The sequence below is a fragment of the Musa acuminata genome, chromosome BXJ2-7 (assembly GCF_036884655.1).
Source record: "Musa acuminata AAA Group cultivar baxijiao chromosome BXJ2-7, Cavendish_Baxijiao_AAA, whole genome shotgun sequence".
Taxonomy (NCBI): Eukaryota; Viridiplantae; Streptophyta; class Magnoliopsida; order Zingiberales; family Musaceae; genus Musa; species Musa acuminata.
In genome coordinates this window covers 15,465,283-15,481,014 of record NC_088344.1, presented here as the reverse complement: position 1 = coordinate 15,481,014, position 15,732 = coordinate 15,465,283, and the positions used below count along the sequence as shown (strand labels likewise).

Sequence of the window (15,732 nt, the reverse complement as noted above, 5' to 3'; positions counted from 1 at the left end):
TTTGCAGGACAGAGACAAAACTAGAGTATGGATAACTGAATTTAAATTATATAGACAAATTTTCCCTAGTTTTAGCAATCCAAGATTATTTTGCAAGCAATCTTGGATTGCTAAAACTATAGGGAAAAGACTTGCGTTTCAACACAGTGGAGTCAAAATTAGTAAAAAAAAAAAAAAATCATCTTGTTCGTGTGTTTCAACACAAGACTAGATAGGGGGCTACGAGGAGGGTTGGAGATCAATTTGGATGAAATGGTGTAGGCTTAGCAAATGACCCAGACAACCCAACACTCGAATGAGCAATGTTGCTAGACTTGTAGTTATCCAAGTGTTCAAAGTCCTTTTTATGTTTGTTCAAGTACTTAAGTGCTACATTTTGTTCAAAAGGTTAGGACTTAGGCACTTACGATTTAGGTAATTTCAACAAAATATGTGAAAAATATGAAACAAGATGACTCCACCCGGAAATGAAACATAATTAAAATCCAAAAGCTATTTTGAGATTACAAGAAAAGATATGTTGCACATTGGAACATAAAAAAGAACCATAGGACGCTTACATTTGCATCAAGGACCAGTGGGCTAAAAAGATCGAAGCTAAAACATCTATGATGGTGGACAAACTCAAACTTGATAATCCCTACAAGAAGCTGATTACAGAGTGCAGGCACACCTGCTTGTTATGGTTCAAATTCATAATGGTATACATAACGAGGTGGAGACTCGGAACTGATCTCGCTCCGCGTAGGTGAGGGAATATGAGACCGGCCTTTGTCTACTCGGACTTCTATCTTCTCCTCATCATCATCATCATCATCGAATGAGTGAAAGATCGGGTGCAAGTATGCATCAGCTAAGTAAGCTTTCAGGTTCAAGTTTGGTTCAGAAGCCTTTTCCAGTATGTCCTTTTCCATCGCTTCCTACAGTCAAAACCACGATAAGAGGTTTGAAACCATTTTCTAAAATATGCATAACAAAAAACAAAGACAACATCACAAATGCATGTAAAGGCTCTCTGAGACTTCGTGAAAACAACACATCATAATATCCCAAGAAAAACCATTATCTAAAATCATGACAAAATAAAGAAATAAATAAGATGATGTAAACGATCTTGTTTCATTTCTTTGCTTGTGGGAGGTGGCACACATTAAAAGACTTCCTATGAAACTTGTATGGGATTCTTGCAGATACATGATTGACATGCTCCATCTTGAGCACAAGCTTCTATGACAAAAATGGTAATGAATGGCATCATACTTTAGTAGTCCATGAACATCTTGGGCTAGAAAGGTGAGAAATCTTTGATTTTATTGAAGTAGGTGTAAAAATATACAAGTCAAACTGAAGTTTAGGCAAGGTCCATAGTTTATCTGAATTATGACATACAAGACAAGCAGGAAGTAACTAGAGAACCACCTTAGGCTGCATCTCGTTCAGGACAACTAATCAGGTTAAATTATCCTAACCTTGACAATTTTAACCCTCTTATTTTTGTTTGATTGCTTATGCAGCAGAGTGCTGAGGACTCAAACTAAAATTTTAACTGTTCACAACTGCAGCCAGATTACTGAAAATAGTGATCTAAGTTAAATTAAGATTGTTATAAGAATAGAAAAAAATCTAGATCCTAACTCTCACTCGGCTCTAGTGCTGAAATATCTGAAACTAATATCTGGACCATATCAACAGCTTCTGCTACATAGTGATTGTGTCCCTATGTTCCTCAAATTGGTCCCTAATCCAATATGATAAAACAGTTTTACTAACAGAGATGATAAAGTTCAGTAATTGTCCTTAGGTATAGAATCTTTGGAACCTCTGTTGACTGTTGCATCATATATGTGTCAGAATCAGTTGTCCATTGAACCCTGGATGCCTACATTAGAAATTTGACAAGAAAATAATCAATCACTTATTTAAGCACCGTGGGCTTTTAATCAGATATAGATAATGTTTTAGTATAGATACATTCACTGGTTAGTGATCTATCATATATTGCTTTTATATCATACTTTTCGTTGAATATCTCAAAGCTAGTGTGCAGCAAATGTGGTTAGAACAAAAGAGGAATAAAATGTAGAGAAAGAAGAAAGAAAAAGCAGATAAATAATATTCAAGATAGGGCCAAAGAGGTGAAGAAAATTTTCTCTCCTCAAAATTGTAGTGTAGATATCTTGTTCAAACAGACACAGATGGTTTGAACTAAAGAGTAATTTGGGCAGGAGAATACCACAGTCTACTAAATAGAGTTCAAAAGTATCAGATTTTGTTTGATATATCATAAGACATCATCTGAAGAAAGCAAATCTATAATATATCATGAAAAATCATCTGAGAAAGCAGATCTATAATAAATTCTTCTCTCCAAAAATATAAAAGAAAGAAATCAAATAGCTATGGTGTATGTTATGTTGGTCATTGTAAAGCACAAGCAAGTAAAACAAAGGCACAATTAGATATTTAACTTACCTCTAAAGGATATTTTCTAAAAGCAGGTTCAAATCGACTCTTGCAGTACTTATGGAACCATATCGTAAGTATAGGTAAAATAATAAGCAAAGGAGTTGAATTAGCTGCTTTCTTTGTGCTAAGCAAACCAAGCAGAAGTAGTTGAGCAATCAACAAGCTTGCGATTATACGTCCATGAACATGTGGCCAAAAGGCACCAGCACTTTCGTACTCTTGATTATAAACATTAACAATCTGAAAGTAGCAATATAAAAAAGAATTTATTATTTGTAAGCATAAAAAATAGCACCATACCAGAGCAAAGAAAGTATACTAACCTGGTGGCGATACACAAGGAAAGCAAAGGCAAAGAATACTAGTATAAAGGGAAGAAGAACCGGTGTCACAACAGCATAAACAAGCCCAAGAAGGAAATATAATTGCAATGATGGGAGGTTCTCCGGAAGATCAATACTCCCAGGGTCCATAGCCTTTTCTCGATCCCTCTCAGTTTTCACTATAAACATGTTTTTAAGATGATAAATAACAAGTGGCTTAAGTCGAAGAATCTCACTTGCAATGCCAGCCCAACCATCAACCATTATGTAGGTCATAAAGAATGTAGCTTTCATTGGTATTGATACTCCAATGGTTATTGGAATCCTATAGGCATAAAAAATGTAAGTTTGTTGACATAAACGATTTTTATGAATGGCTTAAATAGAAAGGTAAGTGCACAAGATTTTATGAGCTGGAGATGAGAAAAGATTTTAGGTAACATTCTCACCTTTTAGTTTCATAAAGAAATCAAGTTGGCCAATTGTCATCTTCTTCAATTTCAATATACAAAAAGTATGATAAACTTCGTATTTATTTCATCTATACCAAGGATTGATGTACCATGCTGACCAGTGGTATTGGTCCATGGGCGGACTGGTACATACCGGTCGGTACTAGTATATAAATGTGTATCATTTTTCATAAAAATGCTAAAAAGTGACCAAAAATTCACAAGAAATCTTTTTTAAGTTTTTTTATTGTATTTAGTTAATAATAGAGTGTCTATGAGACATAAATAATGCATAAGACTGTGATTAACCCTACGTACCTCGATCTAAACCTAAATGTAAGACACTATACCTAATTAGAACTAACACAAGAGAATGACCTTAATCTATGTAGAATATGCATTAATATGCCTCTAATTATATAAAATGATAAATAAAACATAGAATGAAGCTAGGTGCCTTCAAATTGGAGAGAAATTTCACTAGATCCCGAGTTCCAATCCATCTTTTATCCAAATCAATAACTTGATTACCACTAATTGCTGATTAGGAACTTTAATTAAGTGAGAGTGTGAGAAAGAGTGAGAATGAGTGAGTGAAAGAAGGGGAAAGGAGGGAATTTAAAACCCAAAAGAGGTCCCTTGGTCAATTTGACTGTTGGGGTCAGACTTGACCTGACTTGGGTCTGTATCGACTGGTACGACCCATATTGATCAATATTGCATGAGTTTGAACTGTATCGGCCAATAGATCATCCATACCAGTTGATACCTGACCCTTTTCCTGCTTATGTTTCGGGCTGCTCCATGCAACAATCTACTGGACAACCAATACATACCGCCTGTTTTGTATCATTTTGAGCGGTACATCAAACATTGATCTATACCACAAAAGACATATAAAAAAAAAAGTATAGGAAAAGAAGGATACATTGATTTTGTTAGTTGTGAATGTTAGGAAGAAGGGCCAAAAGCCTTTCTCCTCATCCCAATCCTTTGCTTCTTCTCCTCTTTTTTAGTCTGCCACGATGAGTTCAGGACCATTGGTTGAACCACAGTTCATGGAATCATCAAATTTTGATATGATGTATATTCTAGACTATGAAATTTTTATTACATATTTCACTTTCAAATTTAAGCACACAAGCATAAGTAGTTGTAAAATGATAAAAAGGATATGTAGAAGTAAGTAAAAGTTAGGTTCAGTAGGTCAATGTATGTAATGCTATTGTGGATGCATGTAATGTTATATTACTTATCTTATTATTGTCTTGAACTTGGTCGACTTTTGAATCGACTCAATCCAGATGACTTCCGAGTTAAGTCATGATTTTAGGTTTTCAAATATTGGACTTTGGCATACAACTGAGCTACCTCAAAATTTGCTAAATAATTCTTAAGATTGAGGTTGTAGATAATATATATACCAATAACCATTAGAGATTTTTTACATAGAGATCCATTTGTATCAATTCAAGAATGATGCAATGGCTGTCAAGACTATTATGATGCTGTGTGAACAGTCTATGTGTGAACAAATTCATTCGGAACATGAAACTCCAACCATTAAAATGCCTTGTTTAGTAACCTTAACATCTATGAAAGGAAATGTGCAAATGTACTACCATATCAAAGTTGCATTGTAATTGAGAACTTATTTTATTTATTAAATTAGGCAATTATCAATATATAGCGTGTCAATTTTGTTATGCATGAGATTATCGGCATGTCTAAAGAGTACTTTGGTGGCTTATACTCAACATATATATTGCATTGTTCAAAGCATGAACTAATTTTCATATGAGAAAAATCTTGGTGTTAGTTGCCCTTACACAAATTTAGCTAAATGAAAGTGAAAGTCTAGTTAAAAAACAATAGGAGCTACTTAATATAGGTCGCTGATGAGAGAGAACAAAACCAAAAAATATCTACATGCCAGTGGTTTGGAGTATCACTACTTCGCCATATATCATTTATTGATAGTATGACATGATGATTAACATCTTTTCTAGATTTAAACTTGATAATTTTAAATAAACATAGAGATAACAGCATAAGTATTGAGGTACTAAAGAGAATTACTGGGTAGGGGGCTGATGAATGAATGAATAAAGTTGCTCAAAGGCTGTTCCGGTTATGATGCTTCCCAAAAAAACATTCACCAACATAAAATAATAATATTTAGCTGCTGCCTTCCTTTCAAGTGATGACAATGACAAGTAGCCTTCCACTTTTGACATAATCATCAGAACTGTTGGAAGAATGTATAGAAAAACTTTTAAAGCCAGACCAGGAAGAAAACCTTGCAAGAAGGACTTGATCACCTTTCTGCAGATGTTACAATCTGATAATTAGTTAATGCATAAAAAAGGCAGGTGAAGCACAAGTCCCTTGCAGTCTGGGAAGGAATGCATTATGTACCATATTTTAAGCTAATGATACAAGAATCAGGATATGCATTCAACAAGTGAACATTATTAACAAGAAGATTGTTTTCATAAGAATTTAACTTTGAACAAAATTAGAACACAAATGCTTCTAAGCACAGCATTAATTTTAACAGTTCAGATAATTTCATGTAAGAATGTTGAATTTATATATTTAAGACACAAAAGAAGTGCATGTTAGGGAAATTTATGCTCTTGACAGAGAGAAAAATAAAAAAGGACCAGTCTGCTTGCTGTAAATAGGTGTATTATAGTCATTCCTCAAATAAATAAGAGATGCCGATACAATAAATAAAAAGCAACCAGTAATGTCAATAGAAAGATATGACTAAATTTCAACATTTTAAATTCTATATAAGATAGCATGTATTTGCAAGCTCATAGTGGATCTGAAAGCAATATTAAGGTAACAAGTACATGGAGAACTTCTGCATCTGGAGATCTGCGATATTTCAACACTCTAAATTTGTTGAGATGCTGACAATGAAAACAAAAGCAACCAACAACACGAAAAAAGAGATTACTGCCTTTCAACTCATTGAACTCATGTAAGAATAAATGTGTTAACTTTTAACCAATATTAGAGTAATGAACATGCGGAGAACATCAGTGTTTTGAAATATGTGGAGTTTTATGTAACGACAGCAAAAGATCCATATAGCCAACCCCAAATAGTTGGGACTTACGGTTTTATTGTTGTTGTTGTTGTTATTGTTGAAGTTTTATGTGATGCCATGGAGGTCAAACAATGCCGAAGGATTCAGAGCAGTCTAAGTCCAAGTCAGCAATGCTATGGCTGATCAATTTAGTAAGCAGGTTTCATGGGCTTCAATCAAACAATGACCCATAGAGAATGGCTATTCAAATTACATATATGTATAATGTTGTAAGATATAGAAAACTCTTGCAATATGCTTTTTTTATTCAAAAGGAAGCTACTAGACTTTATAGTACACATTTTTCCTGAGCACCAGTTCACAATCAGAATGATAAATACCAGTGGTGTGGACCAGTCCAACCAGTCTTGTAAACCTTATTCAAAATCTTTGAAAGCCCTACTTGATAGATCTTGAGTAAAATAGATGCATCTACACAAATTGATGTACATACGTATAGAATAAAGCAAGTTGAGTAAGAACTAAGAACAATGCAGAAGTATCTACCAATGAATACTTCCATGAAATACAATGAATATTCACTTAGTTAACATATCAAAACATGGGTTGGAACAAAGTTAATGCACCTTACATGAAGATGGCTGGCTAATTTATATAAGCTTCAGAGACCTGGCTGTGAAAGGAGAAGACTCTCAGAGTGCAAGTCTTAGTGTGGTTGAACCTTCCTATTGGACATGGGATAACATATGACAAGATGTGATCAGTCTTCACCAAGAGAAAAATCCAGTTTGAAGTACCCAAGATCTTTGAAACTTAGCTTGTGCTTATTAGGGAACTCAAGCCCTACCAGTTAGAAATATGTATAAGCCAAACCATCTAGAGGTCAGTCTGAGCTTATCTGCATCCAACAAAAACATTCTCCATGGCGAGAATGTTAACATGTAATCTGAAAGGATTAGGGCCACATAGCAGCCTATGGTAGGCCAATAATTTCAACCAAATCACCTACACTGGTATGTGGTAAGGGCTGTAATACCTAGGCATGGGAGGTCATAAAATGAAAAATGATTCTTCAGTGGCATGACCACTAGTGGCAATCCAGGGTAAGAAACATCCAATATTTACTGTACAAAATGCAAAAGCATTCAGAAAAGGGCTACACCTACAATGGTTATTTAGTTGGAAAAAGCATATGCTGGATACCTGGGACATGATATGAGTAAAATTGAGAACAAGAGCAATCACTAATATGCCAATACAGTCAACTAATTAGTGTGAGATGTAAGCAGGAGACAAAGGAGTAAATAAGAATAAAAAAGTTTCCATTTGACCGAATTCAATTGCTTTTCTACTTGCATAAGCCATGAACGCACTATTAGGCATACATTAGAAGCTACAGAGAGAAAGCTTATATGGATGCATAATAAGAAAACTTACTTAGTTGCATTAAATGTAATGATGATAGCATAAACTAATAAATGAAGATGTTAAGTCAGAACAATTATAAAAAAAGCAAGCTTAGCACATTGATCATCTGAAGCATACAAATCAAGATTGCAAATAACTTTTAAGAATGTTAATTGACATGGGCTTTAACCATGGGCTTGAATGAATAATCCAAATACTGCAGTTTTAACCATGGGCTTGAATAATTCATGAAAGGCACAAATTTGAACTCTTCCTATCGAATTGGTCCATTTAGCATCACAAGATAGTAACAAGCAACGAAACAAAAAGCATCACAGATCTAACAACTTATTTTTCTTATCCATTGTAATTTAAAAAGAAACTTTGTATCCTTACAAGTTGTCAAGATACTTACATTTCAATAACTGGCCTGAGAAAAGGAGCAACTTTTTCAAGACCCTCCAGATTTGCAAGTGATTGCACAAAAGCAATGGGTATCATATAAAAGAAAACCAGTGCAAAAACTGCTATTGATATTATGAGCCTCCGAATGCTGAGAGAAACAAATGGTATAGGCAGATTTTCCCAGTATACATCACGTGGTTCAGGTGCCCATTCTGTTAACCATTTAGTTGGGTTCTTACTTTGTTGTGTTTGTGCACATACTGCAGCCCCCCATCTTGAATCAAACGTAACAAATGCTACTTGCATGATAGCCTTCGGGTCTTTAAGAATTCGTTGGCGTTCATATGCTATCTGAAGAACATAACAGATTATGCATTTTCATCTTAGAAGAAACTAAGCAAACATAATGTGTAAAGTTCTATTATATATCTTAAACTAGAGACAAAGGGACAGTAAAAGAATAACAATTATCAATTGTTTTCCATACAGAATAACAAGATGTAACCAAACTCCAGATGGAAAATAATAATGCAGCAAAATTAGCAAGAAGTCCAAAGAAAGGACTACCTTTTCATCAAGTTCGCTGATCCTTTCTCTATAATAGTTGATTGCATCCACTCTTTCACCACAAAGGCCAAGAAATCCTCTCTGGAGTACTAGATAAAATGGAAGTGTTATGTATATAGGTAAAATGGAAAAATTAATAAAATCTAATTATTACTTGGCATGATATGTGACTGTATCACCATGATCCATGCCTGGTTGCTGGTGGCACATAGATTATCTATTTGTGTTTGTTATCACTGAATACCTAGTCAATTGAACTGACCTTAGTAGTTGGCCTTTTCTCAGGATGTCTTTCAAATTTCAGCTGGTTATAGTCTAACCAATTTTGGAGCCTCTCCTTCTGTCTGACAAGCTTAGCAAATTTATTTGCATTGTAGACAGCCTGAAAAATAAAAGATTAATAAATTTTAATTCAATAAACTGAATATTTACTAGAACCAATATTTTTTAAGGAAAATGAGCAAACAAATGGAGGATGAGTACTGAGTAGATTAATTGAGTAATCAAATTAAAGCAAATTAAATATTTTAATGAGAAAACATTGCCATGCAACTAATCACAAAATACTACCTGGTGACCTAGATAGTGGTCGGGGTGGTTCCTATGAAAGAACTGTTCAACACTTTCTGATATGGAATGTCCGGAAACATGTGGCACATTTCTGACTACTACCTGGAAGAAAAAGTTTGGACTGAATTAAGAATCAAGGTTTTGAGAGCAAATTGCAAACATCAAATTAGAGGCAAAAAAAGAAAAAAAAACTATGCTCCAATAAAGATCACAACTATAGTCAACTAAAAACATGAAGTAACATAACATCGTATGCTACATTTATGGTGCTCTATTACTATCTTGTCATATATCAGTCAGCAGATCACAATAGATGATGCTGACACTTGTAATAACCTATCTGTCTGCATGAATTATAAATAAACTCAACGAAAAGGGAGCATGTACCTTTTGATTTCAAATGAAAGTCAACATTAGTATACTAGACTTTTTTTATGTCTGAAAACTCAGTACTATCTCAGCATCATTCCTAATTATAGTTCTTTCTGATCCAGTATAAATCAGAAATTAATCCAAAAAATTGAGATGAAAAGGCTGAGTCCTAATTCTATTCCTTTCTTATTTAGACTCCTCGAAGCCAAAACCCATCTCCAAAGCCTTCTAAAGTGAAAGGCTGCTATATCAGAAAGGATTCGAAACACACATCCCAAGGTTTTAGTAATCCTTCCTGGATCCCAGCTAATGAAGCTGAATGGATCTTGGCTTGATTGACTCAGGCCTCTGTTCAGTTGAGTCCTATATGTTCATCATCATATAATGATACAACTGGCAAATATTACAAGAATCTAAAATTGTACCTGTGCCAAGACAATCTTGCTTGATATAATCTGATTATGGTCAGGTTGCAACTTGGGTGGACCAACCCAAGTTCAATCTATGCCTGACTAGACTGAAAACACCAGGACTGTTTTACTCAAACCTTGGCTCAAAAACCAAGACCCCAATCAAAGTTGTTATAGGCACTGGATGAGGTGTCAGGTGACCTGACTTGGTTCCAATTAGAACTCTTGTTTGTTTGCTCATTGTTATTTAACCCAGCTATCATGAATAAGGAGTTAATTTCATGATTATAACTAAAACTATTTCCTAGTTAAAAAATCTTAGCCCTTCACTACATTTTACATTTCTCCACATCCATTGCATGTGAACTATTAAACACTCTAGTCAGGATTAAAATCATCAAGTTTCATCAGTCAATAAATTAGTATTAAATTAGCAATAGAACCAAATTGCTAATCCTATAGAGTATATAGACCAAGGTATATAGTTATACAGTTTCGAATGATAACATCCGGTACGGGCGGTATGTACCGGTCCGACAGGAAATCGGTACGCGGACCGCTCGTTACTGGGCGGTATTTTTTTATTTTATATATATATATATATATATATATATATATATACCAAACAGTATACCGCTCGGTATACAGTATCGTACCATACCAAGAGAAGGTCGAACTCCAGTACGGTATAATATTTCAATCCTTGATATAGACAATAAAAGAACTTGGTGAATATTTTTTTTCTGATTCTCATCCTATTGAGATTGTCAGATTATTTATTTTTCTGCATGTACCAGTATGTATGTGTCCCTGTGTCTTGTTGTCCTGTGTCTTGTTGTTGACCATGCAATAGTCAGATGGGATTTGGAGACAGGTTAGGAAGGCTGCACCTGCGATAACTCTTGTTCTCAGCAATACAGTGAGAACTTTCTGCAAGAGTTAGATGATTCAATCCTTGTTCCATTGTCTACTACAGGGCTTCTTAAATATCAGTGGCACTAAATTCTGTTATTTCTCCACAGTGATATATCTTTAAAGAGGAAAACAAAGCAGGTAGAGAACTTCATAATTACAAAAGCATCAATATTTGCAGCTGGCACTTACGGTGAACTGATCAACACGACGATTTTGTGATGCCAGAAAATGTAATCTCATAAATGCCACATTGTCATATTCCTTGTAGAGAATGTAACATGTCCATAGTGTGAACAAATACGCCATCAACAGGTGAATAAAGAACCTAAATTAGAGATAAATAATCATATAAATATGAAATAAAATGATACAATGAATAAAGCATAAATCAGGCAAGAAAAGAACAAGACTAGTATTTTATTTAGAATGACTCAGTATGGATTTTATTTCCAGTGGAATGAATGCTACTAATCTAGAAACCTTAATTGTTCACAATCGATTTTCTCAATCATCCAAACTTTCTAAAACATCTATCAAATTTCAGAGCAAAGTAAAAATATTAACATTATATAATGAGTGCTTGGACAAGAAAAGCTTTCTACAATATCTGAAAATTAAACCAAACAATTTTTTTGACTTTTAAAAACATGATAATCTTGGCCAGCAACTAGCACACATTACCCCAGTAAGTACCAGCAGACCACAAGAAGAGTCAACACATAAAGGGTCTTATTTAAGCTTCTAACTCAAGAGTCAAGACAACTAAGAATCTCTAAAATGACAACCACAATATATAAATAAATGGAATAAGTTAAAAAACTGAAAATACAACTAAAATTTTCTGACATAACCAAACAGCCTTACATGCTTGCCTTTAACAGTTAGGATCAAGGACTTTCATCTTGTACTAACCACCCATGTTGACCGCTGACCTAATTGATATGTATAGGGTGTTGGTATACTAGTATGTACTAGAGATTTGAAGAGGAAGAAGAAGGAGAAGAGGAAGGAACAGATGATGTTGGAGGAAGGATGAGGAGGAGGAAGGAAGAAGAGAAGGCACCAGAGGAAGAAGACGAAGATGAAGGAAGAAGAGGAAACAATAGAGGAAGAGAAAGGAAGAAGAGGGTTTGGTGGAGCAGAGGAGGAAGAGGAAGCCATGGAGGTAGAGGAGTAAGCGTATACGGAATCAACAATGCATAGCGGGCGGTGGGCCGCTCCATGCGAAGAGGGCTAGTGAATGTGAGTTCTAAATCAGTGTTAAATAGTTTTTTAATAAATCAGATCGAACTGCCCAAAACAAGGGTGATCAGCATACTGGTTCACACAAACCGTTACATACTACCCATTTTGTACAGGTCCGGGCGAAACAACATTCTAGGGCCAGGACCAGGTAATTGGAAACATACTGTATCATTGTTTTTGCTCCAGGCTTAAGTCATATTACTCTTCCATATATCCATCCTGGATTTCATATTGTGTAAAACATCTTCTCTTCTTAAACATTTTAAATACTTGAGATTATTTCCTTATTTTCAGCATACAGCATTTATTTTCTAACTATCTCAAACAACATCATGTTCATCTACTCTGTACATTGCAATTATAAGCTTCACCTGGGCTCATTTCTACATATTCCAACTTATTTTACCAAAATCATCACCAGCATAGTGTTAGGATTTGTGAACACTAAACACCAAAATCTTCAGCACTAAACATGCAAGCTGAAATAATTCAGGAGTAAACTGTTAGCTTCACTTTAATCCCACCACAATGCAGCAACTAAAAGAATTCAAATAAAAACATCTCAATACAACACTTGAATTTGCACTAATTCATATAAGAAAGAATATTTTCAGAAAATATTTTGCTCATGTATATTACATCTATACCTCCAAAAACAGAGACACAAGCATAGAGAGATGGCATATTCAAGCACAATACTGAAGACATGAAAACCAATCTTCTCAGATTGGTTCACAATAATTATCATGAAATTTTTTTCTAACAATTAAATAATAAATAAATAAATGTACACAACCATCGAAACTATAGCACATTCTAGAAATTTGTCTCGATGGGTACATTGTTCATCAAAGATAAATTAATTTACCTTTGAGATCCGGCATTAACATTTGAAATTGAAAGTTTATCAATGTCACTGTACATAATCTTTTTGTTGAGATTTAATAATGTCCCACCAGATACATTAACTGGAATGAGAATCAACAGGGCGAGCACTGTTATCGGCACAAAAATCTTTAACCTGTGAAAAAAGAGGGAGTACAATTTTCATTAAAATCCAGCACTCCAAACAAGCATACAGCAGAAAATATATCTTATATGGGCAATATAAAGCAATAAATCGAAGAATGAACTAATGAGAAAAAAGCAAGATGAAATCTAGAACTTCTATGGCTATTATATCTAAATTTACCAGAAAGTTTAATTTCCTTCATGGTGTTCCAACAAGTATCATTAGTAGAAGTTTCTAGCATCTCATCCGACAGAATATTTCATAATGTTTATAGTAATATTATTCGTCACATGGTAGTGAGACGTCTATGTTTAATCACACCCTTGTACTTGGGCATACACTAATTTTACAAAGCTTTGTAATATGACATCCTGAAAAGTCGATGAGTGGATAAAGAATATACGTATAATCATCTTCATGACCAATGAACCACGAACCTCAATTGGCTGACATAACAAAGCCTGAACTCTATACTTCAACCAATTGGCCAACACAATTCCTTTTGGTAGTCAGGTTCTCTCTATCGTGGTAATCCTTGAAGAAGCGAAGCAAAAGTGGAAGTAAAAAAATATCAACATACCACCACTAATATTGAGTTAATCGGTCACTTGTAGTATACATGATGTAGAAAGACCACAGAGGCCCATTTGCTCATTGACTGAACAAGAAATTTGTAGTATACTGAATACTTATTTTTTGGTGCTAATTGCAAAAGAGGGAAAAAAAAAAAAAGGCTCTAATGGAACCCTCGTGAAGAAACAACACATGTACTGCATGAAAATTAAGTATTCAAATTTACCTAAAAGCTACATCGTTTCTGCGCAGCTTAGGAACGTAGGCACAAGACTTAATAAATAAAGAGGGGTTGCTGTTTGACCAACAAAAAACAACGCGAATTGGCATTTCATTGAAAACGAATGAAGGTGTGGAAGACACCGAATGTTGATAAGGAAAATTTTCAACAATTACATGAACCAAGAAAAGACGACGTCCATCAGTGCAGAAAACATTTCCTCGAAAGATATTGCATATACAAAGCGATAATAATTGTTCTGCAGTGACCCAATGAAACTTTTGTCAAACCAATGAAAATATAGGGAACGGAAAAGTTTATGACACTAAATAATCATAATACCCACAGCAGTAAAGCTCCGAGAGAGTAAAATCCCGGAGAATTATCAACAGAAAGATAAAACGGTAGAAGAAATGTAGCAAAATTCTTGAGCGCTTAAGAGAAATGTAAGAAAATTACAAAGTCACATAAATTTTCTTCTACGATCCATCGAAAATTTCGTCCAACCACGCAAGTCCAACTGAATTCCAAAAGGAGAGGTTCATGAGAACACAAAGGAAGCAAAGCTCTGTAGATAAGCTCACCCGAGAATGTAGATCCGAAGATAGACGGCGGAATCCAGGCCGGCGTGCTGGATAATCTCCGACTCGCTCATCCTGAGCGCCCCGGGCATCCAGTTGAGGAACGTGAAGTAAGTGCGCAGGTTGAGATTGACGAACTTGCCGACCCCACGGCCGCGCACCCGGGGGCTGTTGCGGCCGCCGGTGATGTACCATTTGGGGAAATAGACACGGTCATTGATGGGCTGAATCCGCAGGACGGCAAACAGGATGAGGAAGGCGAAGGCGCCAACGATGTTGATGAAGGCCGAGACGCCCAGATCCTCTAGAGTCGCCATAAAACCTCCAGAAACCTACCAACAGGTCATGAAAAGTGGGGGAAAGCAGGGGCTTTGGAGGGAGAAGAAAGCGTGCAGGAGGAGGAAACAGGAACAGGGAGGACAGGAATCGAACACCACCGGGCAGAAGGGAAATGCGATAATGTAAAGTGCGTCCTGTAGGCCGCGAGAAAAAGGAAATCTTTCCATAGAATATATAAAGGCGTCGCCTTTGCAAGCGGAAGAGGGGGGTTTGGGCTTTAAAAAGTTTACCGCTGCTTGACACTCGACTGTAGACACGACTCGTGTCCAGGGTGATAGGAGTGCGATCTTGATGTGCGCTAACACCCTCTGTCGTACGTTAAGTAGCGTCCCAAGTCAGGATCGACTTTTTTCTTCCCGGCGGAGCAGCGCGGTAAGAAAGCGAGGGCGGTGTGCGCACCGCGGAGAGAGAGGTGAGCCAGGGCAGTAGTAGTGGAGAGCCACTCGAGAACAGGCTGGACCCCCGTGGGGCCCGCGGTTCTACTGCTCCGCGGCGGCGGCGTCGATATGTCGCACGGCGATACGTTTCCCTATTCCGTGCGCGTTTCCAGATCGTCCTGTGCTCTAACTCCGCCAGTGACAAGGTCTCACGTGGACGCCGATGCTTCCTTAAAGTATGCCGCGGGAGCCTCGGACGAAGATAAGATTACACGCACAAATACCGTTTTGACCCTCTCAAACAATTCAAATTACTAAAACGTGTCGACCCAAGCAGTCCACTCGCCGTCCGATCACGAACTGGACGACCAGGGACCTGCACCGCCTCATCGATCGGACGGCTGAGAGGAACGTACCCGTCAAAGCGAAACTGCCAA

General features: G+C 36.2%; 1 protein-coding gene across 1 annotated transcript; it reads right to left on the bottom strand.

The window, feature by feature from the left end:
• Positions 1-478: 478 nt before the first annotated feature.
• LOC135617309 (CSC1-like protein At1g32090) lies at positions 479-15,060 on the bottom strand. The gene is made up of 11 exons (XM_065117384.1): positions 14,583-15,060; positions 13,062-13,214; positions 11,138-11,273; positions 9,252-9,353; positions 8,944-9,063; positions 8,682-8,762; positions 8,125-8,465; positions 5,321-5,566; positions 2,790-3,114; positions 2,473-2,706; positions 479-920 (listed from the first exon to the last, which is right to left on the bottom strand). Exons 1-11 carry the CDS (start codon positions 14,894-14,896, stop codon positions 681-683), a joined length of 2,292 nt encoding a protein of 763 aa, XP_064973456.1. The 5' UTR covers positions 14,897-15,060; the 3' UTR covers positions 479-680.
• Between the last annotated feature and the right edge of the window lie 672 nt (positions 15,061-15,732).

Bases quoted from the DNA above. Each gene is read 5' to 3' on its own strand.
- LOC135617309 (XM_065117384.1), bottom strand. From the start codon at position 14,896: ATGGCGACTCTAGAGGATCTGGGCGTCTCGGCCTTCATCAACATCGTT. The intron at 9,064-9,251 runs GTAGTATTTTGT...TTTATTTTTCAG, and splicing joins ACCACTATCTAGGTCACCAG to GCTGTCTACAATGCAAATAA. The intron at 8,466-8,681 runs GTAGTCCTTTCT...TATGTTCTTCAG, and splicing joins TCAGCGAACTTGATGAAAAG to ATAGCATATGAACGCCAACG.